At 40.9% G+C, this 26,234-nt stretch overlaps 2 protein-coding genes across 2 annotated transcripts; both read left to right on the top strand.

Annotated features, from left to right (window-relative positions):
- Positions 1-3,834: 3,834 nt before the first annotated feature.
- LOC116224372 (transcription termination factor 1-like) lies at positions 3,835-14,985 on the top strand. Its single transcript, XM_031583749.2, has 9 exons — positions 3,835-4,985; positions 5,380-5,565; positions 5,779-5,857; positions 6,175-6,299; positions 6,759-6,966; positions 7,214-7,300; positions 7,735-7,800; positions 13,395-13,480; positions 13,769-14,985. The coding sequence occupies exons 1-9, from the start codon at positions 4,340-4,342 to the stop codon at positions 13,900-13,902; spliced, it is 1,617 nt and encodes a 538-aa protein (XP_031439609.1). The 5' UTR covers positions 3,835-4,339; the 3' UTR covers positions 13,903-14,985.
- A 2,833-nt stretch (positions 14,986-17,818) lies between these two features.
- Positions 17,819-25,443, top strand: LOC116224357 (leukocyte elastase inhibitor-like; the record flags this gene model as incomplete). Its single annotated transcript, XM_042710230.1, has 7 exons — positions 17,819-17,976; positions 22,839-22,965; positions 23,202-23,319; positions 23,530-23,672; positions 23,870-23,907; positions 24,106-24,235; positions 24,910-25,443. Coding segments are annotated over 7 exons (1,086 nt in total), but the record flags the coding sequence as incomplete, so codon positions are not given.
- Between the last annotated feature and the right edge of the window lie 791 nt (positions 25,444-26,234).

Below are 26,234 nucleotides of genomic sequence, written 5' to 3'. Positions count from 1 at the left end.
GTGTCTGTTGACGATTTTTTTTGGGTGGATTTTCTTTTGGTCACCAGTGGAGAAAGACATAAGACATTTTCACCAGTTTTACTTCATCACAGAGTTTCATCACCGGTTAGCCCTTTGCCATCAAACTGTGTCTGTCACAATCGGGCCGGTCATATAAGCATGTAACGTCTGCCCTAATCTCATATTAGTTGTTGGAGCTGTAAGGGCTTCTGTGGCTTGACTATTAACAATTAGTATAATAACCAGTGTTGGTAAAATATTAGTAGAATATTAACAATCACTATAAACACTAGGATGTTCATGATAACAAGCTATTAAGACTACTATACTACTACAAAATGATTGACACTATTGATATGAGTTACATTATGGGCACTCTGTTAAAATATGTATCAAGTCTGGGCCTAGGGATATGTTGGGTGACTGAGGGGTGACCATGATAACTATCTACACTCATGCCCACTGAAGGGGTGACAGAGATAAACGCTGAAGGCCGCAAAAACCTTCCCTGATAATTCCTGAACAACCAAGAACAAAGAGTTTTATTCGGATCAGGAAAGATGAATGTTTTTCTCTCTCACAAGCCTACAAATCAGACACAACACTTGGTTGAGCTGTAAGGGCTTCTGTGGCTTGGTTGAGCTGGAGGCCCTAGGGGCAGATGTCCTTCTCTGAGGATTATGGTATGTTCATATGATGTGCGTGTAATTTTTTTTTAGCAAACTCTGCTGCTCATCCCCCAAATGCATGTTCCTTACAAATGTGGCACCATTTAAAAGGGAAATAAACAGGCTTTCCAACGGTATAAGATGTATTGCCGAGAAGCAGTGTTACAACAAAGAAATAATCTACCGAACACAAATGTCCTTACTTTTTGTGCTATGTTTAGATTATATAATTATATAGATTAAGGAAACGGGTCATGTTTATATGTGTGTGTGTGTGTGTGTGTGTGTGTGTGTGTTTATATGTGTGTTATATATACAGTGCTAAGTATTTCCCCCCTTCCCGATTTCTTCTATTCTTGCATATTTGTCACTAGGGCTGAACGATTTGGGAAAATAATCTAATTGCGATTTTTTACCAAAATATTGCGATTGCGATTCGATATGCGATTTTTTTTTATCCTCTTTTTCCCCCCAACAAAACGTAATGAATGATTTAAATATGACCAACACAGTATTAGATACATTTAGTGTAAAATATTCTTTCCCACACTTTACATTTGTATTTAACTGCTCATTACAGAAACAAGAACAACAAATTGGTGGCTTTGCCACTGTGCATTTAAGTAATTTAAAAAAAGTAATTTTAAGTATAAACACTAGGCATGCACTTTTTAAACACTGTGTGCAAAATGTACCATCTTAAAAAAAAAAAAAAAAATATTATTATTTTTTTTTTTTTTTTTTGTGACCACGTTTTTTAATCGCGAACGTTGCGGTTAGAAAATCGCGTTCTATCATATCGCGATTAAATCGCAAATGCAATTAATCGTTCAGCCCTATTTGTCACACTTAAATGCTTGAGCACCATATCTGCAATTGTACGTCATAGAACTTGTGGCATTTTGAGTATCCAGTCCAGTATCCATTTGTTAAAGCAGCAAAAACCTTGCAAACACCACCAACAACCCAGTTGACACTGATAGAAGTTTGCCAACACACTAAATGTGGCAGTATAGCTGGCAATGTCATAAAGGTTTTTCTTCCAATTTTGCAGGGGGTTCCAGCCTGGTACACAGAATTACAGAATTGCGTATCCTTGATGGCTAGTGGGAAAGACACAGGTGTTTATCTGGCCTTCACATGACCATATGCCATCAAAATGAATTTGAGGATGGTACCAAAACTAGTTGCCTATAAAACCATACATCAAAAAGTGTCAAATTGTTGCATAGTGTTGCTTTAATCACTGTTCCAGTCTTTCATTTGGTGTACATTGGGCTTAGACCTCTGTACCCTTTAGCAGTCTGTCTTTCAGGGGGCAGCTTCTTTAGAAGAGGAAGTGGATGCTTTCCTGTCTCTGCTTATTATGGTTGTTGGACCTCTGCAATTCAGTGTACAAATTGGTCATGCAACATGACAATGCATTTAGCATTATTTTGATTCAAACGTAAAGGTCAATGCTTGTTTTTTTTGTATAGTTTTTCTCTGTCGATCGTGAATCGTCCCTAGTAAAAATTTGGACACAAAAAGATCTTAATCTAGGGCTTAGGATGAAACATGCAGAAGTTTCCCTTCAATCAGTGATACAAAATGCCCATCAGTACATACACACAACATACTCTGATTGCAATTGTAAAACACTATGGAGCTTTGTCTTTGATATGGATATATTCTGAGAAAGTTTGCTTTTCCCATTTAATTTTCATTCCTTAATTCTATTCAGAATTAAACATGCCATTAATTCAATTAAATTCAATTCAATTTATATAGCGACATAACAATACAATTGTCTCAAGGCACTTTACAGAGCCCAGAGCCTGGACCCCCTTAGTGCAAGCACAATGGCAGCAGGGACAAGGAAAAACTCCCTGTTAGTCAGGAAGGAACCTTAAGCAGAACCACGGCACACAAGGGGGAACCCATCTGCTTGAGGTCCGCCGGGTGGAGATAGGAAGGGGGGAGGTTTGTGTGGCAGAAGGGGAAGGGAAACAACAAGTGTTGTACACGGCATGCATTTGGTAGATGTACGTAATATATATACAGACATCCGGTGGTATATACATGATACAAACAAGACCAGTTTAGTAGGTATACACTGTGCTCATAGAGTTACTGTTACAGGAGTAAAGAGAGTACGAACAGAGAAACATGTCGGTGGTGGCAATAATATATACTGTATATATAAATGCTAGCATAGGGTATGGGGTAGAGTAAGTGTACAGCAGTACGATGGCGGTGAGTGCAGTTGGCCAAGGGTTTCTACAGGTAGATCGGGTGGAGAGACTACAGCAGCGTCCCATAGCGAAGATAGTCTAGATTAGGAGAGAAAGAAAAAAAACAGTGAGTGGGTAGAGTTGGGCTTTCCATATGCTAGATGAGGAGTAGCAATTAATGGCATTTGTGATTCATAATCCAACCTTTTCAAGTTATATGCAATTACTTGTAAGATGTAATGTGTAATGTCTTTTTGTAGTAAACCAATCAGATAATGTAATAAACACAGAACATGTGGACTAATAAAGAATAAAATATAAATGTTCACATATGTTTAACATTTAACAGATAGAAGATATGTGCAAATTTTAGATTAACATTAACATGCCACAGACGTTCTGTCACTTTGTTTACCTTCAGCCAGTCCCTGGATGGTGCCTCTGAGTAGTCCCACAAGGCAAATACATGTAATTTAAGGGGGAAATACATGAATTTAAGTGAGATAAACTTAAGTTAAGATCGTTACCTACGTCTGTTTATCTCAATAACTGTAAAGAAACTAGAAAATGAGTGTTTGTACAGTCAGTGTTTCATCTCTCTCTCCTTCCGTTCTCTGATGTAGCACGTACCCCATTCATATCAATATCAGCATTCATAATCTAAAATGTCATAAATAATAATATATCGCTCAGAGCGTGCAAACTAGTGGGCTACTTTTTAAGACTTAAACTACATTTTGCTGCTAATATACTTTTAATCTCGGTGAAAACTGGTAGTTTTACTTAACTAGGATTTTTCTTGCAGGACTATTACTTTGTTACATGGTGAAATGGTAAAGGGTCTGAATCAACTGATGACTGATGATATGAATTTATCTGCTTCCCTCCGATTCTAGCTGCCCAAGATACAACTCCATACCACGAGGTGGCGGTAAGATACATGTTTGTGAAAATGTGCCCATTCAGAGTCATCGCCGAGTAACACACATGGGTTAAGTTGTGTTGTCGGAGCAAAACAATAACGCTTTATACATTTAACTACACACTGGCGGTACTAGTTTTGATTACATAATGTATAATATCGCTTACATTTTGTGCGAAAAACATATGTCTAACTACTTTCTGTAAATTCCTAACTAAAACGTTAGCTAGCTACGTTCAAATTACATACCCAGCCATTGAACAAGCATATCTTGCTCGGAGGAGAACATACAGTTGTGGTTTCGGACCCTCAACTTAACATTTGATCTAAAAACGAATTGAATTCATTTAACTAATTTAATTTTCATTTAATATATGTATTATCACTGAAATACGTTCTCAGATGTCTCTTCCTCTCTACATTTTGAAGTAAAATGCAGATCAGTTTTAAGTGGCACAAAGATTCAGTGAAGACACGTGAATTTCCATGTTCCTTTATTCACGCTGTTAGAGAGGGAAAAACTACTTGAGGTGACCATGACGGAAGCAGATCTGGACTTTCATAAAAAGAAGAAGAGGAACAAGAAGCAACTTTTAGAGGAGGTGGCGGAGCCCGGCAATCCTCACGAGACAACCACTACGGGAGTCGACTCTCAAAAGAAACATAAACACAAAAAGAAGAAAACAAAAAGTGAGAAAGATGACTGTAGACCCGTCGAGGGCCAGTGTGACACAAGAGAAGGGCAAAACAAAAAGAAAAGAAAACACGATGCAGAGAACGTAAGTGTGACACAAGAGGCTGCAGATGCTGCTGCTGCTGCTGCTCAGGAGAGAGAGGTGAAGAAAAAGAAGAAGAAGAAAGGGAGAATTGAAGAGCCAGACCGTGCTGGAGAGAACACAGAAGCAGAGGCGGCACTCACAGCGGTGCAAACCAACCTTGAACCAGTCCCCCAGAAACGAGTGAAGCGCAAGGCGAAGGTCAGAAAGACACACACACAGCCTGCTGCAGACACACACTCTCCCACAGATGCACGGCTTCACCCAGATGATGTGCTGGACGTTGACGAGGCCACCCGACAGGAGATCCTGGAGTTCCTGCCTAACTTCTCGTTTCGCAACGTCGTCACAGTGTATGGGGCCATCAATTACGACCTGCCCCGCTACAGGGTATACAAGAAGCAAGGTGAGTAAGCAAGCTTTATTTTAGCAATTGGGAGTATATAAAGCCTGCAGTGCACTCTGAAACAGGGTGATTAAGTGTGCATTTTCAGAGGTGAAGGAGTTTATCTTCATTCAGGCCATTGGGAATATGTGAGGCCTGCAGCAGTTTTATGTATATGTTGCCAAGGACGTTTTCTCAGTGCATAGTTGCATGATTCTGGTATGGTATGGTATGTTATGACTTTCTGAGTTAAACATGTCATACTGGGTTCATGTGTTCTCCATCATCATTTAGATTTTTGGGTGGACTGTGTTTGAGAAGCTGAAGGACCACTGACCACTTGAGGGATAACTTCAGTCATGTGATCCAGGGTTTTTGTATTTACTGCTTTCCCTCCGCCCCCACCATGCCACAGGGATCCCTGTGGGAACAGGGCGGTTCACCGCGGCCGAGAACAAGCAGCTGAAACAGAACGTGAAGGACTTCCTGGCCGTCTCCGGGATTGACAGCGAGTTCAAGCTTTTCAGACCCACACGCTTCCCAGATGAGACGGTTACCATCCGAAGTCTGAAGAGGAAGCACAACTTCCTCTGGTGTTTATGTGAGTATAGATTTCATGTCATGTATAAGTATGAGACATGTGATTCAGTGATACAGGCCGAGTTTGTTCGGTGAGTGTGCCCACTGCCGTCATGCCGACATTACATTTTTTTTTAGATGTGACTTGTCAAATTGTATCAAGTGACTAAAAGTTAGAGGTGTACAACAGTCCAGCCTGCAGTGCAGCAGTGAATGGTGTCCTGTGTCTGAACAGGCGCTGGGATCCCTCGTTCCTGGATGAATATACTCGACCGAGCCAGGAGGATGTGCAACAGGGAGAATTACAAGGGGAGGTAAACACAAGCTTCTCAAAAACCGGTTCTCTTTATAAAGAAATGTGCCCAGACAGACATTTTAATGTGGCCTCAGGTGACTTAAAGTTCCCCAACCAGGTGAGCAGCACAGTGGGGTTCAGTGGGGGTGTGTGTGTGTGTGTCTCTGTTTTTTATGAAACTGCTGCGTCATGTTGTGTGTGTTTCATCAGTGTTATGACTCTGTGTGTGTTTGTGTGTTTGTGTGTGTATGCGTGTACGTGTGCGAGTTTGTGTGAGAGCAGCATCAGGTTGGGGGTGTTTCATCAGTGTTATGACTCTGTGCCCCTCATCCGCAGGTTTACAGAAGATGAGAACAAGAACTTGAAGGAACTGTATAAGCTGCATGGGTCAAACTGGACGACCATATCAGACAAGATCGGCCGCAGTTGTTCAGCCGTGCAGAAACGCTTTAACGGGATGTGTGAGTGATCAGATACACACCAGAACATCCATAGTGTTAAAGGTTCAGTCCGCGATTCTTATCCCAATTTCAGCAAATTGCTCCTCATGGTCCTCTAGCTGTCCTTTCAGTGTTTGCTCTGAAAAGAAATCTGATGGTCGTACAGAGTAATTTGTAAATGGCAAACAAACAGTGAATTCCAGCCATAAAACATTTCCAGGCAATCAATCTATTACTCCGGGGGTTAGGCTGGAGGGGAGGGGTAAAATGTGACTGGTGGTTGAGCTTAAATATTAATAACCTTTTGCCAGAATTGTGGACTGTACCTTTAAGCTAATTTTGTGATTGGCAGCCAGCTAGACGGACAGTGCATAAACTGATAGACACAGGGTAGGTAGACATTTAAACTAATGCAGACAACTGAGGTCTGTGAATACTGGCCCAGTCTTGTTTTATGCTTTGTCACTTCCTGTCCCTCAGGTGAGAATCATGGGGCATGGTCAGAGGCAGAGTTGAAGGTCCTCCTGACGTGCTTACACCAGCAGCTGCTGAAGAGGGCTGAGCCCGGAGGAGAGGGCGGCGACGGGTCTGCGGTCATCCAGAAGATGGACTTGTATAAGAAACTGGCCTGGAGGCGTGTGGCCAAGCAGGTCCAGACTCGCAGCTGGTTGCACTGCAAGCACAAGTGGTGAGAAAGCTCTTGTGACAGTCACATCACGTTGCACACAAAACATGTTCAGTTCAGGTACATTTTGCTGTGACAGGCTGAATAATCCATGAGAACATACACAACACTAGCAAGGAACAGTTTTCCTTCAACACGGAGACCATATGCAGATCCTGCTTCCGTCTGACACAGCTTTGGTGTGTGTGTGTGTGTGTGTTTATCCTTGCCTTTGTGAGCTAAGAGTAACCTCCCTGCCTGTGTTGTGTAGGATGACTTACCTGATGGGTAAAATGAAGACTGGTGGAAAGATCCACGGGAGAAAGACCATAGAGGGGCAGATCCAGCTGATCAAAGCGTACGTTTCAAACTGTTACTCTGGTTACCTGTAGATCCAGCTGATCAAAGCGTACGTTTCAAACTGTTACTCTGGTTACCTGTAGATCACAGCTGATCAAAGCGTACGTTTCAAACTGTTACTCTGGTTGCCTGTAGATCCAGCTGATCAAAGCGTACGTTTCAAACTGTTACTCTGGTTACCTGTAGATCCAGCTGATCAAAGTGTACGTTTCAAACTGTTACTCTGGTTATGTGTAGATTCAGCTGATCAAAGTGTCTTCACGTGTCTCTAACTTCACTCTGTTATCGAAACAGCTCCTTTGAGTAATACTCCAGATGGCATTCTCTATTCAAATACCTCCATCTAGACATTCAAGAATTCCCGCTTGTGTGAGAGTCTCTTATGATCACCTTATTTCTGAAGTTAACCCAGATTTTGTGTGCCCCGCCCAGGATCAATGAAATGGCTGTGGAGGAACCTGGAGACATTGTCTGGGATGACCTCACTCATCTCTTTGGGTAAGGGGCTCATGTTAGCAAGTACATGGAAGACTGACAAGTACAACGCTTCTGTTCTTCCCCGCCATGGTTTTCCCCCCACTCATCACCCCGACACGCATTAAGGTCAAACACGCACACAACAGGACTGTTATTTCACAAAAATAGCTTTATTAAGGAAATACGCCATTTTGTAGTCAAGTTTAGTTTTCACAGTGCATTATGCCATCCGACGGATTTGAACAGGTAGCGATTGCAACACATCACTGCCTGGCTACAGCATAGACATTTGAAAAATGAATAAATAATAATAATATTGGAAAATAATTTAAAAAAGAAATAAACACGGTTTACATCCATCCTTTTAAACGTCAGGCTTCTCGACGCTGGCGGAAGCCTAATTATTTGACAATTGAGTTTTAACTTAGCCTACGCTACTTAACCTAAAACTATGAGCGAAGTTGACTGGTCATCAGACTGGACACATACGCAACAATAATAACAAAACATGGCTTAATGCCATATTAGATAATTTTTTTAAACTGACAGTCGTGGCAAACTTTTAGCAAGATGTAGGCTATAGCTACCTTACAGGCTAGCCTACTGTAGGCTCTGCGAAATGGCTAACAAACATCAGGCTATTAAACAACTGCCTGCATGGACTGCCTGGGCATACATTACCTATCACAGGCCCATCTATGTGTTCTTGTTCATGAAAATCAACATATTCACATGTTCTGGGGTAAGACGTGTGCGCAGTCGATTCACTGTCAGTCCGGCAGCTGAAAAAACTTGTTTAGATGGAACGGAGGTCAATGGTGTACATCAGAGGAGGCTCTTCCATTGAGGAAACGGAGGAAGGACCTCCCCAAACTTTTTGAGAGTTAATTTTTATAATTGAACTGACTAAACTCCTTTAAAAATGCAGTTTGATATCAGTATTTAATACTATGCATATCACAATTAGTTTCCCTGAGTTAAAATAACATTAGCACCCCCTATCGTAACCAGAAATTATTGCACGGAGCGCCGTCCTCCCTTTTGCCCCTATTGAGATCAATGGGTTCGGTCTCTGATACTGGCGGCTCTTGGGGGGGCTTATTCACTTACATTGCCCAGGGGAGGAAAGACCTCCCTAGCGTCTGAGTCTGCGCCAACATCGCTTAACCAATAAACAACGGATTTGGCGTTGGAGGGAGGGGATTAGACATTATTAGGGAAAGAAGTTACCCGGCTCGACCATTCTGCTGTAGGATATCGATAGAACTTCACCCTTGGATTGTTGTAGAAATATTGCAAATAAAGAGATGTGCAATGAAAAACGAAGACATTGTACATGTTTTATTGAAAAAAACGTTTTCTACATTTAGCTACAGAGAGAAGGTTAGTATGAAAACAACAGGGAGACCCCTTCCAAAAAATCAAGTCACTAAACCCAGTGGTAAAACCACTGCCGTATAATGCTAGCTGGTATGCGAAATACCCATGGCTCACTGGTACTGTCATGGCAAAAGGTGTCCGGGCGCCAAAATGGGTCCTGGTGATGTAATATTGGCTTTCGAACGACTCTTGAGTGACAGTTGCCATACCAACGCTAGCATTACGTCACCCGGACACTTTTTTGGAAGTGATAGACTTGTACTGCATTAAATACCTCAATAACGCGATTTACCCCAGAGCATCTGGCATTATACTTTGCTACCTGAGACCAGCTTGCCTGTATTTTACCTGTAATAAACCGAGCAAAACAACCATGTGCTTGATGTTTGACTGTGTTAGGAAAGTTGTTGACTTGCTAGTTTGTTATAGTATCAAAGTAATCATATTTCAACAGGTTTCGCCGCTAGCATCTTGTTAGCGATTAGCAATTCCTCCTTTGTGTTGCTTTAAGAAAGTCCTTAATGTGTTGTGATTATTAGACATATCTGACGACACCCACAATTACATTTTCACAAAACAGGGAATTGTTTGCACCCCCTTTAACTATAGAGCTCATCGGAGGAATTGCTGATCGCTAACGAGATGCTAGCGGTTAACAATTGCTAATCGCTAACGAGATGCTAGCGGTGAAACCTGTTGCAATTTGCTAACTTACAGGATACCGGCAGGCAGGTTTAGCTAAAACGAAACATGTCATAGTTAAGGCACAATATTAAGCGACTAAAAAGTAGCTGATGACTCTTGAGACTCTCTGACTGATAGCCAAGAGGCGTCCGGGTTACGTAATGCTAGCGTTGGTAAAGCAACTGTCGTTCGAAAGCCACGTCGCCCGGACCCCTTTTGCGCCCGGACACCTTTTGCCATGACAGTACCATTACTAACAATCGGCTATACTGCTGGCCCTGTTTGCTCATGGGTAAATCACACACATGGTCTGTAAATGGATTCGCCGACATTACAAATTTGGACAGGGCAACAAAACGTCATGATAAATGCCAAGACCACGTTGGCGCAGCAATTTGGTTGTCTGCTGCATTTCTATCGTAATCCAGACATTAATTCTTCACGAAATCTCTGCGAGGCCATTGGCTTCATGAAATCCAGTGGTCTTGATGGGGCAATGCCACAGCTGTACAAATGAATGTGTCTGATTGCAACCATTGTTGCTACTTCTGCAGGGGTTGAGCGTTCTTGTTTTTCGTGCTTGAAACAAATCAAAAGTTACACACGGAACAGGGGCAGGAGAGATTGAAACATTTGGCCATGATTTCTATTGAAAAGAAAATTCTGAAGTCTCTTAAAAAAAATCCTGCCTGGTATGATCAAGTCACAGACATTTTTGCAACTCAAACAGCGAGGAGAATCGACTTGATCTTCAAGTGAATTAATATTTAATTGGCTAACATTCTGCAGCTCTTGAAAGCATCAGCATTTCTGAAACATTCACAAACATCCATCTTGATTATTTGTTAAATAATGTTCTTGTTCATGTTGATATGTTTTGTTTAAATCATTCATAGGCCTATTGTTAGTCTGACTGTTCTTGTTCAGCTGACATTCTGAATGGAAATTGTTAATGAATGTTTCAGAACGCTATGTGTTTCGTATCTATTCTAATTAGCCTACGTTGTCACTTGGGCATTGGCCTCATATTAGGCTGCTTAGTGAATGATTCAGAGCATGATGCATTTTAAATGGCATCTCTCTGCGTTGTTTTCAGTGTTGCCAACTTAGCGACTTTGTCGCAATATCTGGTGACTTTCCAGACCCCTTGGAGACTTTATTAGCAAAAAGCGACTAGCTACAAATCTAGCAACTTTTTTCTGTCATTATTATTGGATTATTATGTCGACAAAGCACTGAAAAAGCATCTCACATATCCCGTTCTGCTGTTCACGTTACAACCGATCTCACGATAGCTGAGTACAGCGAGGGCTGTCATCGTCTCCTCTCCACTCACAAAGCGCCTGCGCGGCTAGTCTGACTAGATAGCAGCAAAATATTAGAGCTTTGTATTCGCAAGCAAAATATTAGAACTTTGTATTCGCGCGAAAGTTGTACCTCTCCCAGAATTGCATAATGTGCGCATGCGCAGCTTATTTGCATATTATGCAAATTAGTTGGTTACGTCATCTAGCGACTTCTGGCGACTTTTGGGAGAGCTAACAGCTACTTTCCTTACAGAAAAGTTGGCAACACTGGTTGTTTTTCCACCAGTCTGTGGGATTTGAATCCAGGGGAGGTGGCTGGTCGTTGAGGTAGCTATCCAATTCTGCATCTACATCATTTGGACGAGCAGTGTAATTGTCACCCAAAAGCGCAGCTATGGCACTTGCAGTAGCACTTCTCCACGGCAGTGCTCCTGCGCTCTCAGTTGCATTAATCTGTTCAACAGTAGTGGTGGCCACGATATCCAGTAATGCATTCTTCAAAGTCAACCTTGGTGAAGGCTTGAGAAATCCCAAATATTTGTGGCGAGGGTCTAAGATCATAGCAATCATTGTGGTTGACGTTGAAGGGAAGTTGTCCGAATCGATCTGCAGAGGCAGAAAAAAGAAAATTGGAGCCGGTCTATCAATAGCCTATGCACAAATAGCTAGTAGTTCTAGGGAACTTCAAACACATATGTATTATATAACAGACATACCTTCATTCGTTTGGCCAGCTGAGACCGCACTTTGGCCTTGAATGCTTCTATTTTGGGGTGGCCTCCATCACTCTTAAGATGAACATTTAGCAGGCTGAAGGTGATTGGGTATGTGCACTTAAGTGCCTTCAACACTGATAAGGAGTCTTCCATTAGCTGTCAGTGTTCGTCTTTCATCTCGAGAGTTCTGGCATTTTGGATTTTAGTCACTGTACAATCGGACAGCACTGCAGTGACAGCCCATCGTTGTTCCATTAACCTCTCAAACATATCACAGACCGAATTCCATCGCGTTTTGCACGACTGGATCAGGTGGTGCTTTAGCATTTGTAGTTTTCCTTGCTTCACATCCAATGCTTTGGTAGCAGGTGTGCTGTGGTTGAAATGTTTCACTAACCTCCCAGCTGCTGCAATGACCCTATGCAAGTCAAGAGCAAAGCCACTGGCTTACTGTAAAGTATGTGCAAAGCATGGGAGTGACTGCCAACTCATTCGAGTGGGATCGTTTGCCGCAACTATATTCCTGGCGTTATGCATGCAAGCAACTACTCGGCCAGCTAGCCCCCAATCATCTACGGATTCCTTTAGTTTATCAGCCAAATTCTCGGCAGAGTGTCTCTCTGAAAAACTCTCTGTGAGAAGGACTGCCGATTTCACTTGCCAGTCTTCCTCAATGTAGTGATGTCACTGTATTGTAGCTCTCCGTAGTCAAGGCAGTCCAGCAGTCAGTGGTTAAAGCGACGTCAACAGTAGCTAGTTCCTTTTTAACTCAGCCTTCTTCTTAGCAAACTGTTGGTCAATGTTTTTCTGGATGGAATACGATATCCTGGCTCAATCAATCCCATTAGTTCTCGGAAATCCTCGCCGTCAGCCAGACTTAAAGGCAACATATCTTTGACAATCATATTAACTATGCGTTTGGTATTTTCGTTAGCTTGCTTGTCATCGCACGTCCTCCTAGCTAGTGTAGCCTGAATGGTTTGCTGCTGGAGCCCTCCGCTGGTGCTGGCTTCGCTGGAATTTACGTTCGGATGTATATTTCTTAAATTATATATTAAAGGAGACGTTGTGCTATGGTAAGTACATACAGCGTCACAGTAACTGCAGTGGACTTTATCATCTTTTCTTGAGTAATGGTATCACTCTGCACTTCTCCTAGCCCGCTTCATCTTTGCTCGTCTGCTGTAGGAAGTCGCGCTCACGCAAGATACCGGAAGAGGTTGTTCTCATAATGCGCGGGACTAGAACAATTATTTATTAGGCTTGGATTTTTATTCGAATGAATTCTTAATGACGAATAATCGATCATCGGGGAGTAGGAACAGAGAAACATGTCGATGGTGGCAATAATATATATTGTATGAGTTGTGTATTAGTGTGATATTTGAGTGAGTTGTGTGTAAGTGTGATATTGAGTGAATCGTGTGTTAGTGTGGTATTTGAGTGAGTCGTGTGTTAGTGTGATATTTGAGTGAGTTGTGTATTAGGGTGATGTTGAGTAAAAGTTTCCTGTGATTTCTCTATGAAGCAACACCCCACCTGACTACTTACAAAAGAAGTTCTACCAGCTGAAGGTGACTTATATACCAGACTGGAACAGAAAGTCTCTCTGTGGTGAGTACTGACCCCTGCTGGTTCATCTGGTATCTCTCTCGGCCATGTCTAATACTGTTGTCTGTTTTCTGGCGGAGTATGCAAAAGTGACCTTGGGTTTGAGAAAAGCACTACATCACGAAAACAACAGCTTCACGTTTGTTGTCTTCTTCCCTTCTCCTCTGCTTCTCCACCTTCTCCTTTCTTCTGTCTTGCTCTTCTTCCTCTGCCGCATTGTCTCTCTGTCTGTCCCCTTCTTCAACCTCCCTCCCTCCCTCCCTCCCTCCCTCCCTCTGTCTCTGATGGCAGACATCATTGATTTCCTGTATGAGAAGACCCTGCCAAAGCTGGAGGAGGACCTGAAGGGCTGTAAGGATGATGATGATGAGCCCGCAGAGACGCGACAGTCTTACAAGCTGTCAGAGATCTTCCCCAACCTCTGAAACAACCCAACGCCACCCCCACTCATCACCAGAGAGACAAGTCACTCTTACAAGCTGTCAGAGATCTTCCTCTGGCAATGGCAATCTTCCCAATACCACCCCCACTTATCACAAGAGGACTTTGAAACCCCATTGGGGTGTGTGTGTGTGTGTGTGTGTGTGTGTGGGGGGGGGGGGGGGGATGTAATATGATATGTAATATCAGATGTAATATGCCGGAATGTAAATGATTGAAGAAAATATCAGCTTTGTTTCCGGAAACTGATTATGTATTTGTATGCACTAGTTAAATAGTAAATCAAGGAGTTTTTAACCCAGTGTTTGTTGACCATTTTGTTTTATGTGGATTTTCTTCTGGTCACCAGTGAAGAAAGACATTAGGCATTTTCACCAGAGTTTTACTTCATCACAGAGTTTCATCACCGGTTAGCCCTTTGCCATCAAACTGTGTCTGTCACAATCGGGCCGGTCATATAAGCATGTAACGTCTGCCCTAATCTCATATTAGTTGTTGGAGCTGTAAGGGCTTCTGTAGCTTGACTATTAACAATCAATATAATAACCAGTGTGGGTATAATATTAGTAAAATATTAACAATCAGTAGAAACACTAGGATGTTCATGATAACAAGCTATTAAGACTACTATACTACTACAAAATGATTGACACTATTGATATGAGTTACATTATGGGCACTCTGTTTAAATATGTATCAAGTCTGGGCCTAGGGATATGTTGGGTGACTGAGGGGTGACCATAATGACTATCTACACTGATGCCCACTGAAGGGGTGACCATGATAACTATCTCCACTCATGCCCACTGAAGGGGTGACCATGATAACTATCTACACTCATGCCCACTGAAGGGGTGACCATGATAACTATCTACACTCATGCCCACTGAAGGGGTGACCATGATAACTATCTACACTCATGCCCACTGAAGGGGTGACCATGATAACTATCTACAGTCATGCCCGCTGAAGGCCGCAAAAACCTAGAACAAAGAGTTTTATTCGGATCAGAAAAGATGAATGTTTTTCTCTCTCACAAGCCTACAAATCAGACACAACACTTGGTTGAGCTGTAAGGGCTTCTGTGGCTTGGTTGAGCTGGAGATGTCCTTCTCTGAGGATTATGGGATGTGCATATGATGTGCGTGTAATTATTTAATTATATAGATTAAGGAAATAGGTCATGTTTATATGTGTGTGTGTGTGTGTTTATATGTGTGTTATATACAGTGCTAAGTATTTGCTCCCTTCCCGATTTTTTTCTATTCTTGCATATTTGTCACACTTAAATGCTAGAGCACCATATCTTCAATGCGTCATAGAGCTTGTGGCATTTTGAGTATCCAGACCTCATTTGTTAAAGCAGCAATAAGGAGTTCTGTTCCAAAACTAGCAAGCTAACTACCTAAAAGGCATGCAGAAACATTGCAAACACCACCAACAATCCAGTTGACACTGATAGAAGTTTGCCAACACATTAACTGGTGTCTTTTGGCAGTATAGCTGGCAATGTCATGAAAGTTTTTCTTACATTTTTGCAGGGTATTCCAGCCTGGTACACAGAATTACAGTGCCATGCATAAGTATTCACCCCCTTGGATGTTTTACCCTTTTATTGCTTTTATAAATCAATCATGGTCAATTTAAGTCGGCTTTTTTGACCAAAAAATCACAAAAAAGCCCTCTTTAATGTCAAAGTGAAAACAGATTTCTACACAGTTATGTCAATTAAATAAAAATATGTAATGAAAAATAAGTGATTGCATAAGTATTCACCCCCTTTAAAGTGACTGACCTAATTCAACAGAGGTCCAGCCAATTGGTGCTAGAAGTCTCACAATTAGTGAAATGGGGATCAGTTTGCAGTGAATGTGTTTCAAGTAATGATAATAAAATAATAATGGATTTTATTTGTATAGCACACTTTAAAATACAAAGAAATCTCAAGGTGCTTAACACAGTCACAACAACATTAATACAAAGTAATAGAAGTGCTAATGAAGTGCAGAAAATAGGATAATATAATATACAGTGTGATTGAAGTATAACGACACCTGTGTCTGGAAGGTCCATTCACTGGTCAGTATTCAGTAATCAGTATTCCTGGCTACCGTTACACCATAAAGACCAAAGAACACTCCAATCAACAGAGAAAAGGTTATTGAAAAGTATAAGTCAGGGGAAGGATACAAAAAAATGTCCAAGGCACTAAACATCCTCTGGAATTCTGTTAAATCCATCATCTACGATGTAGCCTTGATGTGAATTTCAGGGGCATCCTCTGTGAGGAGGGGGGGGTGTGCTCGGAGGGGGGGTGTGCTCGGAGGGGGTCTCGCCTGGGGTGTAATTCGATGTAGAACCGCCACTGTTCGTGGGCAATGGTTGAATTTGCGTTAATAGTTGCGATCGCAACATCCTGGAGGGTCTGGTTCTATACTACAACATCTCCCCACCATATTGTCTGTCATCTGTTAACATATTTGCTCTCAAAAGCGTCTTTGGGGTCCATGAAAAGCGATATACAAATCCATTAGTAATATTATCATTAGGTGCTTCCGAAGGGACGCGCACATAGCCGCGTTCATTTGCGATAGTGACTGAAGACTGTGTTCGAAAACTTAGATAGCTGTCTTGATCCTCTTGATCCTTGATCTCTTGTTGGACAGGTGTCTGACGAGACACGTCCTTTCGGGGGAAGGTATCTCAAAAAACGTTGATTTAGAACAGTCTATTAAGATAGCATGTACGGCAACATGTGATGTCTTCACGCTGTGTGTGCTTATTTGCTAGCTAACAGCTACTGTTAGCGACCTGGCTAACGGATACCTCGCTAACAAAATCAGACTATTTTTGTTAATCAATCATGGCATAATTACATAGTACACTGTTTATTTCTCGGTAACTTTTTTTTTTTCAAATAAGCAAAAAAAACAAAGAAACTTACATCGGTGAATACTTTTGTGGCGATTTCATCCGCCATCTTTTTATTTTTATTTTCTCTGGTTAGGGAGCTGGCGTACAGATTTATGGGTAATAGGCAGCATCAAGGCTGCATTGATGCTCTCTTGAAAAATGACCCTTACGCAACGATTTCAAGGTATCTTATGAAACCGGAAGAGAAAGATTAAGAGTTTTCGAACAGTCCTTCCTTCCTTACTATAAGACAAGGAAGAAAGGAAGGACGCATTTTAAGAGTTTTCGAACAGAGCCTAAATGCATGCAGCATGTTATAGATTCCACAATCCCAAATATTTCACTTACTTCAATGGGGGTTAAAGTTGGGCGCCAGGTGACCACCAGGTCACCACTACCATGTCAGACAGAGTGAAATTAAACTAAACTTAAACTAAACACAAATAGTTTTGTAGCCCTTTGGAAAATTAGGCTAGATGCTTAAAGTTATTAATAGTATAAATAGAATAGGTTTATAAATAGTATATGTTAGAATAAATAAGTTCATGATATAATAAATAGCATTAAGGTTCAAAGTTAATTGATTTAAAATGTTAATTATTTGTTGTGTAATGTATTTGTGAAAATGTTTAGTGAATGTATTTTATTGTTGTACGGTTTGATTATGAGCGAATTACATCTGGGGTCAAAGGACAGGGAAGTGGGAGGAGTTGGACTGACGTGAGGAGAACGGGAGGGTTGAGAGATAGCGCGAGCGAGGAGGTTGGTTAAAAAGAAGAGTGGAAGCGGTATAGTTAATACATACAGTATTCATCATTATTAGTTAAAGTGTTCAACACGGACTCTGTTATATTATTAATGGTGTTATATTTAGTTTGGTGTGTGGATAACTCATCAAGAGGAAAAATAGTTTAGCTGCTGAAACAGTGGCTATTAATTGAGCACAGACTTTGCTACAAAGCTAGCGACCAGCTAACGAAGTGGTAACGGCTGTGGAAACTCCAGTTGGACATCTGCATCAGTCCTCTCTTCTTCAAGTCAACTCAACTCATCTCGTCATCTACGAGGATCTTCTGTCCGTCTCTCCTCCACCTGCTGCCGCCTTTCTGCCCCTGGGCGTGTGGCTTTAACCTCATCCACCAGAGGTATCATCTCCCTTTTATTTTGTGCCTCACGGTGAAGCAGCCATTTTGTTTACGGCTACCACGTTCACCAGCTACAGTCAGCTCTGCACCGTTTGAACTGTAAAGGTATTAGTTTATTTAGTATTGCCGGCTAGTTTAGTATTGTGATTATTGTTGTGAATATTGATATGTCATGCTGATGTGTATATATGTGCAAAGGATATTGGAAATGTAAATTGAAGTACTGATTTGTGTTTTTTTCTAAAGTAAATCTTTCATGCTTTTTTATCCGTTGTGTGTACTGGTTTTGCATATTTAAAATTTGATTAGATTAGTAATAACTATTAAGTTAAAGGTAAGTGCATTATTGTAAAATATACTGGATTAATATTGTCAAGTTCATTAGTGAAACCCCAAGTGTATCTTTGTTAGTTAAAAGAATTCAGGTTAGCCACCTCTCATGAAAGCTCAAACAAGCTAGAGAGGCGCTACAGTTTGATTAATTTTAAACTGGAAAATGTCAGACATGTGTTCTAAAAGTATATATTATTTCAGTTCACAATCATCAATAATCACATAGAACCCCTGTTGGACTCCATACATGCAAGGTGGATATTTCTGGAGTATTGGTCTTCTCGAACCGACCTGGGCATTCATGCTAAATGTCACCGTACTGAATGCACCATGGTTAGCACCCTCAGTAGCCATGGAGGGTTGACCTTGACCACAAAGTTCCTCTTTTTCAAAATCCACATTAGATACCCCTGGCGTTTCTTCTTCTTCTTCTACGTTACTCTCGTTTCTCAATGATTCTTCCAAACGTGGGCATTTAGGTAGCAAAAACGATGCATTTTTTTTAGTGCTGTCAGTTTAACGCGTTATTAACGGCGTTAACGCAAACCCATTTTAACGCCGTTAATTATTTTATCGCGAGATTAACGCGAGAGATTTAATTATTATTATTTTTTTTATTTTTTTAGATTAACGTTCTTTTTGGCCTCGCAAACTGTGTAGTAGGCTAACATTACGGTTTGAGAGTGAATGGTGAGCGCCATACGGCGAAATGGATGATAAAAAGCTTCTGAATGGAAAGTTTACTTTTAAAAGTTGTGTTGTGCAAAAGAAGCAAGCTTCACTGTTGTCTGAAAATGTCAACAGGCAGCTGGCTGAAAGCAAAGAAGTAGTAGGCTTACCTTTTATTGGTAACCTAACTGTTACGGTTCATTGTTTCTGAAATAAGAGGCCTGACTGCTATGTTCCCAGCAAACTTGAAAAAAAAAAATACAATATTAAGCCATGGTTTAACTGCACTATAGGCTGAGTCCTTGTTTACCTGAAATTTTATTTTGTACCGCCCTATTTGGCAATGTTGGTTTTCAATAAAATAAAACATTTGCATAAAGCAAGCCAATTCACTTTTCCATGTTGATAAGGGCATTAAAATTAAAATAAAATGATAGAAAAAATAAATAAATGAAGGGACATTTAGAATAGATAAAAATGTGCGATTAATCGCGATTAATTTTGAGTTAACTATGACATAAATGCGATTAATCGCGATTAAATATTTTAATCGTTTGACAGCACTAATTTTTTTATGTTAACTTGAAACTAGATCCCTTCTCCTTCAACCGTCCGGAAATGTCAACGTTCACGCGTGCGATGTGAAAATGGAGTCAAAGGTTATTACAGATTGATTGCTCTGTGTATAAAACAATCTGTTCATTTCAATCTGTTATTATTTTCTTTTGTGAGTGAAATATTATTATCACACAATAAGTAACGCAAAATTAAATTAAGTAACAATAATAAATAAACCATTATTTTCTTGGGAGCACACCTCTGGCGCTGCCCCTGCATTGGGCTAAGACCTCTGTACAGTGGCGTAACGTAGTTACGACGGGCCCAGGTGCAGGCTATTATGACAGGCCCTAGTCAGTGGCGTAAGGTAGTTATAACAGGCCCTAGTGCATGCAAGTTACTAGTCATGAGGCCCGCACACACACCATTGCCAACATGTACGCATTTTGACATCAAAGTACGCTGGTACGAGTTGATGCGTTAAAAGAAGGTTCAACCTTCACAGTCTGTCTGTGTCGAGTCGCCAAGGCGTAGGCCTACATAGGCAGCTGCAGCAGAGCAAGAAGCAGAAGAGGAGTTTGACCAATCACAGACCCCCTGCCGTTACTATCCTCTGTATGACCCCCGAAATCAGAAAGTACTAGGTTACTCTGCAGTCAGTAGAATCAACTAAGCGCTGTTTTTGTCTCAGTTAGCGATTTTTCATTCATACTTACCTAACTCTCCCTTCTCGCCAACATCTGGCCAATTCTTCAAGTGAGGACATTAAACCAAGTTAAAAATCACTGAAAGGTAAACTAACGAGTAATGCAGAGATAAGACGTTAAATTAATTTAATTTTAGCCTAACGATGTTAACCATGCAGTCTTTATGATCGCCATCGATTTAAAATGGCAAATATATCTAAGTGTCTTGGCTGTGTTACAAATGGTTTGACGTTACGCTTTCTTGGTGTTTTTGATATAACTAATTTCAGACAAACTCTTGTAGTATGCTACCATGGCAGAACCACCGGATAAAATTAAAAGATTCCATGCGCCTCCAAAAAATCATTGATAGTCATCATTGAGAGATGGCCATGCCACCGTTCTTTTCAGACTTCCCCACCATGCTTTTTGCAGTGTGCAATGTCTTAGCAGTTGTCTAGTCCTGGTATCACATGATGTCATTGGGCTTGCATTCAAACGTCAGACGTGGGGAGAAAAAAAAATATGATGAATCATGACACTTGACAGGTATGAGGTCGTGTTAAATATGTTAATTAAAAAGGGAGAAATACAACATGACCATTGTTTGAGAAGGTCCTAAGTAGCCTAGAGTGAAATAACATCCCAGAGGAAATGTAATAGGCCTGCTACGTACTGCTCACTTGTGCAGAGAAAGTTTTTATTAGGCTACGAATTTGTTGTTACAGTTATCACAGTCTTTTTTTTCTTTCATTAGGCCTACTAAAGTGGTTCAGAACTGCATTATTTATTAGCTCAGAATGCCGTCTATTGGTTCAAACATGCAACAGCATTATAACTAGGGATGGGTATCGTTTGGTTTTTATCCGATACCGGTACATAACCGATACTTTTAAAACGATACCGGTGCCTAAACGGTGCCGGAACCGATACTTTTATAAAAAATGTAAATAAAAAATTAAAAAAATTACGATTGACGACATTTAAGAAAGGCTTTTTTTATTGCCAAATATATGAACTGTTTAAAGTAGATTATATATATATAAATAAATACAAAACACTTTTTAACTTAAAACTTAAATAATATATGAACTGTTAACAAAAGTTTAGACTATACTTAAATAAATACAAATAAATACAAAACACACACACACACTCTGTACACACACTACAGCTTCAATACTTCAGCAATTCTTTTGTAGAAATATCAGCATATTTGCCTTCTCCGGCAAAATGCGACACCTTTCCTGACTAATCGCATGACCTGCACAGGAGAAAACCCTCTCCGATGCTGTCGATGAGGCCTGTACACACAGATATGTATCTAAAAGTACACAATTAGGGATGGGTATCGTTTGGGTTTTTTACGATACTGGTGCTAAACCGATACTTTTAAAACGATACTGGTGCCTAAACGGTGCCTGAACCGCTACTTTTTTTTTTAAAAGCACAAAGCAACGATTGACAACATTAAAGAAAGGCTTTTTTTATTGCCAAGGCAATTTCTTTTCTTCAAATTGAACAATATATGAACTGTTTAAAGTATATTATAAATATAAATACATACAAAACACTTGGCTTCCAACTACAGCTTCAAACTTTTTAACTTCAAACTATGAACATTATATTAACTGTAAACAACAGTTTATAGTATACTTAAATAAATATAAATAAATACAAAAAACAGCTTCAAACTTCTTTTGCAAAAATATGAGCATATTGGCCTTTGGAGTCAAAAATGTATTATTTTGTTTGCATTTATTTCATGAAATTTCACCATTTTATGATTTGTTTATACCTATCTTTTCTATCTTGTTTATAGTTACTCTTGTTACTTGAACACACTGAGTACTAGAAAATGTGTACTGCCCCTTTAAGAGACTACCGTTGGTAGTTTAGCTGTCATCTCCGTATATTTTTCAGTCTTCGTTTGCTGATCTGCCGTTGACTCTTGCCTTCTCTCCCCTCTTTTCACGCAATTATTTTGTTGCATTTGCTGCACGTCGCGATGTTTGAATCTTTTTGTGCGAAATACAGCCACACTTTTGACCGTTTACCTTTCGGTATTTTCTCTGTTAAAAGGTTGATGGCTAGTTTTGTTTGTGCTTGCCTGCTCTTCACTGTCATATCAGAACCGGTTCCAATACAACCGGTACCTACCCGGACCGAAATGCAACGCAGATTTCGGTGCTTCATTTCGGCATTTATCAGATAAGACTGTTGCTATGAAAACACCAATGAGCGTGAGCGACACAGGACAAAGTTTACATTGGGAGCTGGGGCAGTTGTACATGTGCCCCACAAAATCTGCCTAGCGACCGTGTTCAATTGGCTCAGGCACCGAAATGAAGCACCGAAATCTGCGTTGCATTTCGGTCCGGGTAGGTACCGGTTGTATTGGAACCGGTTCCATATTGGTACCGGTTCTCGGTACCCAACCCTAATTATAACTAATAAAATGAAGGCCACAAAATCTTGGACAGGACAACAGAAAAATCGTGGGGGTATACTACATTTACAACAGTTCTCTCCCCCGCCGTGCCGCACAAAACCGCCGCCCCCCCCCCCCCCCCCCCCTCAGGAGTGGTACTCAAACACATTTTCCAATGTTGGCAGGTCTGCAGATGGTGATTTCCATGTTGGCTTCAACAAGCTCTTCGCTGAACTCAACAAAGAAGGAGCCCCATATGCACTGAGTCTGGCCAATCGCCTGTATGGAGAAAAGACCTACAAGTTTGTTGAGGTAAGACCAGTTTGTTGAGGTAAGACCGGTTTGTTTGCAGGGAGGCCATAGTAAATACCTGACTTTCATTCAGTGTTACACGGAACATTGGACACTACTGGTTTATGTAGGAAACAGAAGATATCAGATATCAATGCGATGTTAGTCCCTCATGGGTCTGCCTTGAATTTGATCATTCCTAAGTGTCCCCCCCCCCCCCCCCCCCCCCCACACACACACACACACACACATTTCAGAAATTCCTTGCTGACACCAAGACACACTATCTTGCCGAGTTGGAGGCTGTTGACTTCCGCACAAATGCACAGGCGGCACGACTGAACATCAACAAATGGGTGGAGGAAAAGACACAAGGTAATCATCAATCCGTGCTGAAACCCAAACAGCATAAATGTTATAAAACAGTTAATAACAATTTAACAGCAGTTTCAAAGATCTGTTATTCATTCCGTAAGCTAGATCTGTTGTTATTTCTCAGTAGCCACTCTATATACGTAGACACAATTGAATCATTACATCGTGTTTTTCACGATTCTCTGATTGATTGATCAATTTTTATTGTAGAGAAAATCAAGGACCTGTTGGCTGAAGGGGTTGTGGATGATGAAACAAGACTTGTGTTGGTAAACGCCATCTACTTCAAAGGCAACTGGGAGAAGCAGTTCAACCGTGCTCGCACCAGTGAAGTTAAATTTAAGCTCAATAAGGTAAAAGCAAACAACCCGTTTGCAATAATATACTAATTCATGCAGCTATTGAATTTCTTATACCCGTGTTGAATTTTGATCACTTGCATTGCTACCATTCACCCCCTGTGAGGTTCAATGGACACATCAGAGGACCAAGTGGAGGACGAAGAGTACATTTGTGTGCATATGCATTAAATCTGTATTTCTGTTTGCAGAATGAAAGTAAGCCTGTGCAAATGATGCATCAGACGGCTACGTTACATTTACATTTAGTCGACGCTTTTATCCAAAGCGACTTACAAGGATGTATACACATTGTACATTTACACTGATGGCACACTGCACATCAGGAGCAATTAGGGGTTCAGTGTCTTGCTCAAGGACGCTTCGACAGGGAATCGAACTAGCAACCTTCTGATTACTAAACGACTTCTCTACCTCCTGTACCACTGCCGTTCCCCTTTACCTACGTCCCCGATGCCAACTGCCAGATTCTGGAACTCCCCTATGTGGGCAAAGACATGAGCATGCTCGTTTTGCTCCCAAATGAAATGGAGGACAACGCCACTGGACTGGAGAAGGTAAAATTAGCAGTTATATGAACAGTAATGTAAGACGGAAGTAGTACATAATAAGTAACATAGAGCTGAGTGAACAAGCTTAACACAAAATATTCGTCAGATATCTCCCACTGATACACTTAGCGTAGCTATGTCAGTTATCGGACAGTGTCAAACCTCGGCCATTCTGTTAAACAATCAAAATGCTAAGTTTAATAATGGATTAACAATCTATAACTTCAGTTCAATAATGGATTCACATGACAACGCGAACGTTTGCCGATAACACACGCCGTCCGATAATTAACACTGTGACAATATGTCTCATTTCTTACAAAAAGGTAAAAGTAAGGTGAGGTGATGTTCTTTGTGTGAACAATACAATACTTAAATCTGCAGTCCTTTCTGCTGCTGCTGTAATGATCCTGAAAAAAATACAACATTAGATGAAATATCTCTAACCTATTATCAGCCTGACCTGACCTATTGGAGGTTATAGTTTATGTACGTAAGTGTTTTTGTCAACTACAAACTAATATGTTAATCTTCAAACTTGAAAAAGTAAGCATGTAGTCCTTTTCGTCAGCTGTGCTAGCTATGTAACATAGGGTCCAACCTGGATCATTAGAGATTCAGACATTCAGATACCCAGTCCTTGCTCTGATATATAACCTCTCTCTTTGCCACTCCCTAAGCTGGAGCAGATGCTCACGTATGACAAACTTGTGGAGTGGACCAGGCCTGACATGATGCACACCGTGTGGGTCGAGGTGGGTCTCCCCAGGTTCAAGCTGGAAGAGACCTATGATCTCGAGGAGATCCTGGTCAGCATGGGCATGGTGGATGCCTTTAGCCCCCAGTGTGACTTCTCCGGCATGTCCTGCGACAATCTGGTTCTGTCCAAGGTCGTGCACAAGTCCTTTGTGGAAGTGAACGAGGAGGGCACTGAGGCAGCCGCAGCTACAGCTGCCGTCATGGTGAATTACTGTGAATTACCCTTCCTCTTCCTCATCCGACACAACCCCACACAGAGCATCCTCTTCTATGGCCGCTACAGCTCCCCTTAAGCTGAGGCTAGAGTGGTAAAGAAGTCTACATAGAAAGATGTCTCAGGAATGTCTGAAGAGATCCTGTGTCTGACTAGCTACCTGTAACTTAAAGTCTTACTATGAATTAGAATTTTTCTTCTCATTGGAAAATAGTCTTATACTGGATGCTTTAAGAATGTTACTCTACCTAACTGTATGAACCTGGGAGAGGTTGTGGTTATTGACTTGTAATACCATGTCACATGTCAAATAAATCTACTCGAAATATAGTGCCATTGTCTCTTTATTGGCGCTTTAAGGGGAATAAACGAATGATGTTTTAACACATATTGCCTCATATAGCCTCAGCACTAGAGACACTAGAGACAATAATGGTTCATTTGATCAGCAAGTACAGTCCAGCAATAGAACTCACACTCCAATAGAATCAGTCAGATGCAGCGAGAATTATTGCAAGAGACTGCTTATTTAGACAAACAAATAAAAAGCTGAGAATTGTCCCTGTAGTTCACCAGTGCTGGTTAGGTCAAAACGTTTGCTTCTGAGGTATATATATATATATATTCGTATGTCTCGAAATACATTTAGTTATACTATTTAGTAATACTATAGTTAAATAACTAAGTTTGTGTCTGGGATCCATGCTTGGGATTCATTGTTCAAAGTAGACAGTGCCTGAGGACCAGGGCACTGGTACTTGGTGCAGCCGTTGATGATGTGATCAGCAGTTTGCTCTTGAGCCCCACAAGGTTTGTAAGTTGTTGTACGAGTTGACTAACAAGAGCTAAGACATAAACAAGGGTACATGCTGCATGAGTGGTGCACTGATGCGTAAGTTTGATTGGATTTAAGTCATTGCATCAAGACTGGAAATCTAACTCAAAGACAAGGTCAATGCAGTTGAATTTTGTATTTATTGCTGTTAATTCCAGGGATAATTTTTTTTTTTTTTTATAAATCAAAAATTGGCA

This window comes from Clupea harengus, chromosome 17 (genome assembly GCF_900700415.2).
Source record: "Clupea harengus chromosome 17, Ch_v2.0.2, whole genome shotgun sequence".
Classification (NCBI taxonomy): Eukaryota; Metazoa; Chordata; class Actinopteri; order Clupeiformes; family Clupeidae; genus Clupea; species Clupea harengus.
This window is presented reverse-complemented; position numbering and strand designations above follow the sequence as displayed.

What these genes read in the sequence shown, in the direction of transcription:
- LOC116224372 (XM_031583749.2), top strand. Translation starts at nt 4,340, where the DNA reads ATGACGGAAGCAGATCTGGACTTTCATAAAAAGAAGAAGAGGAACAAG. An exon ending in CAGATCCAGCTGATCAAAGC is followed by an intron (nt 7,301 to 7,734) that starts GTACGTTTCAAA and finishes TGCCCCGCCCAG; the next exon opens with GATCAATGAAATGGCTGTGG. An exon ending in GACCTCACTCATCTCTTTGG is followed by an intron (nt 7,801 to 13,394) that starts GTAAGGGGCTCA and finishes TTCTCTATGAAG; the next exon opens with CAACACCCCACCTGACTACT.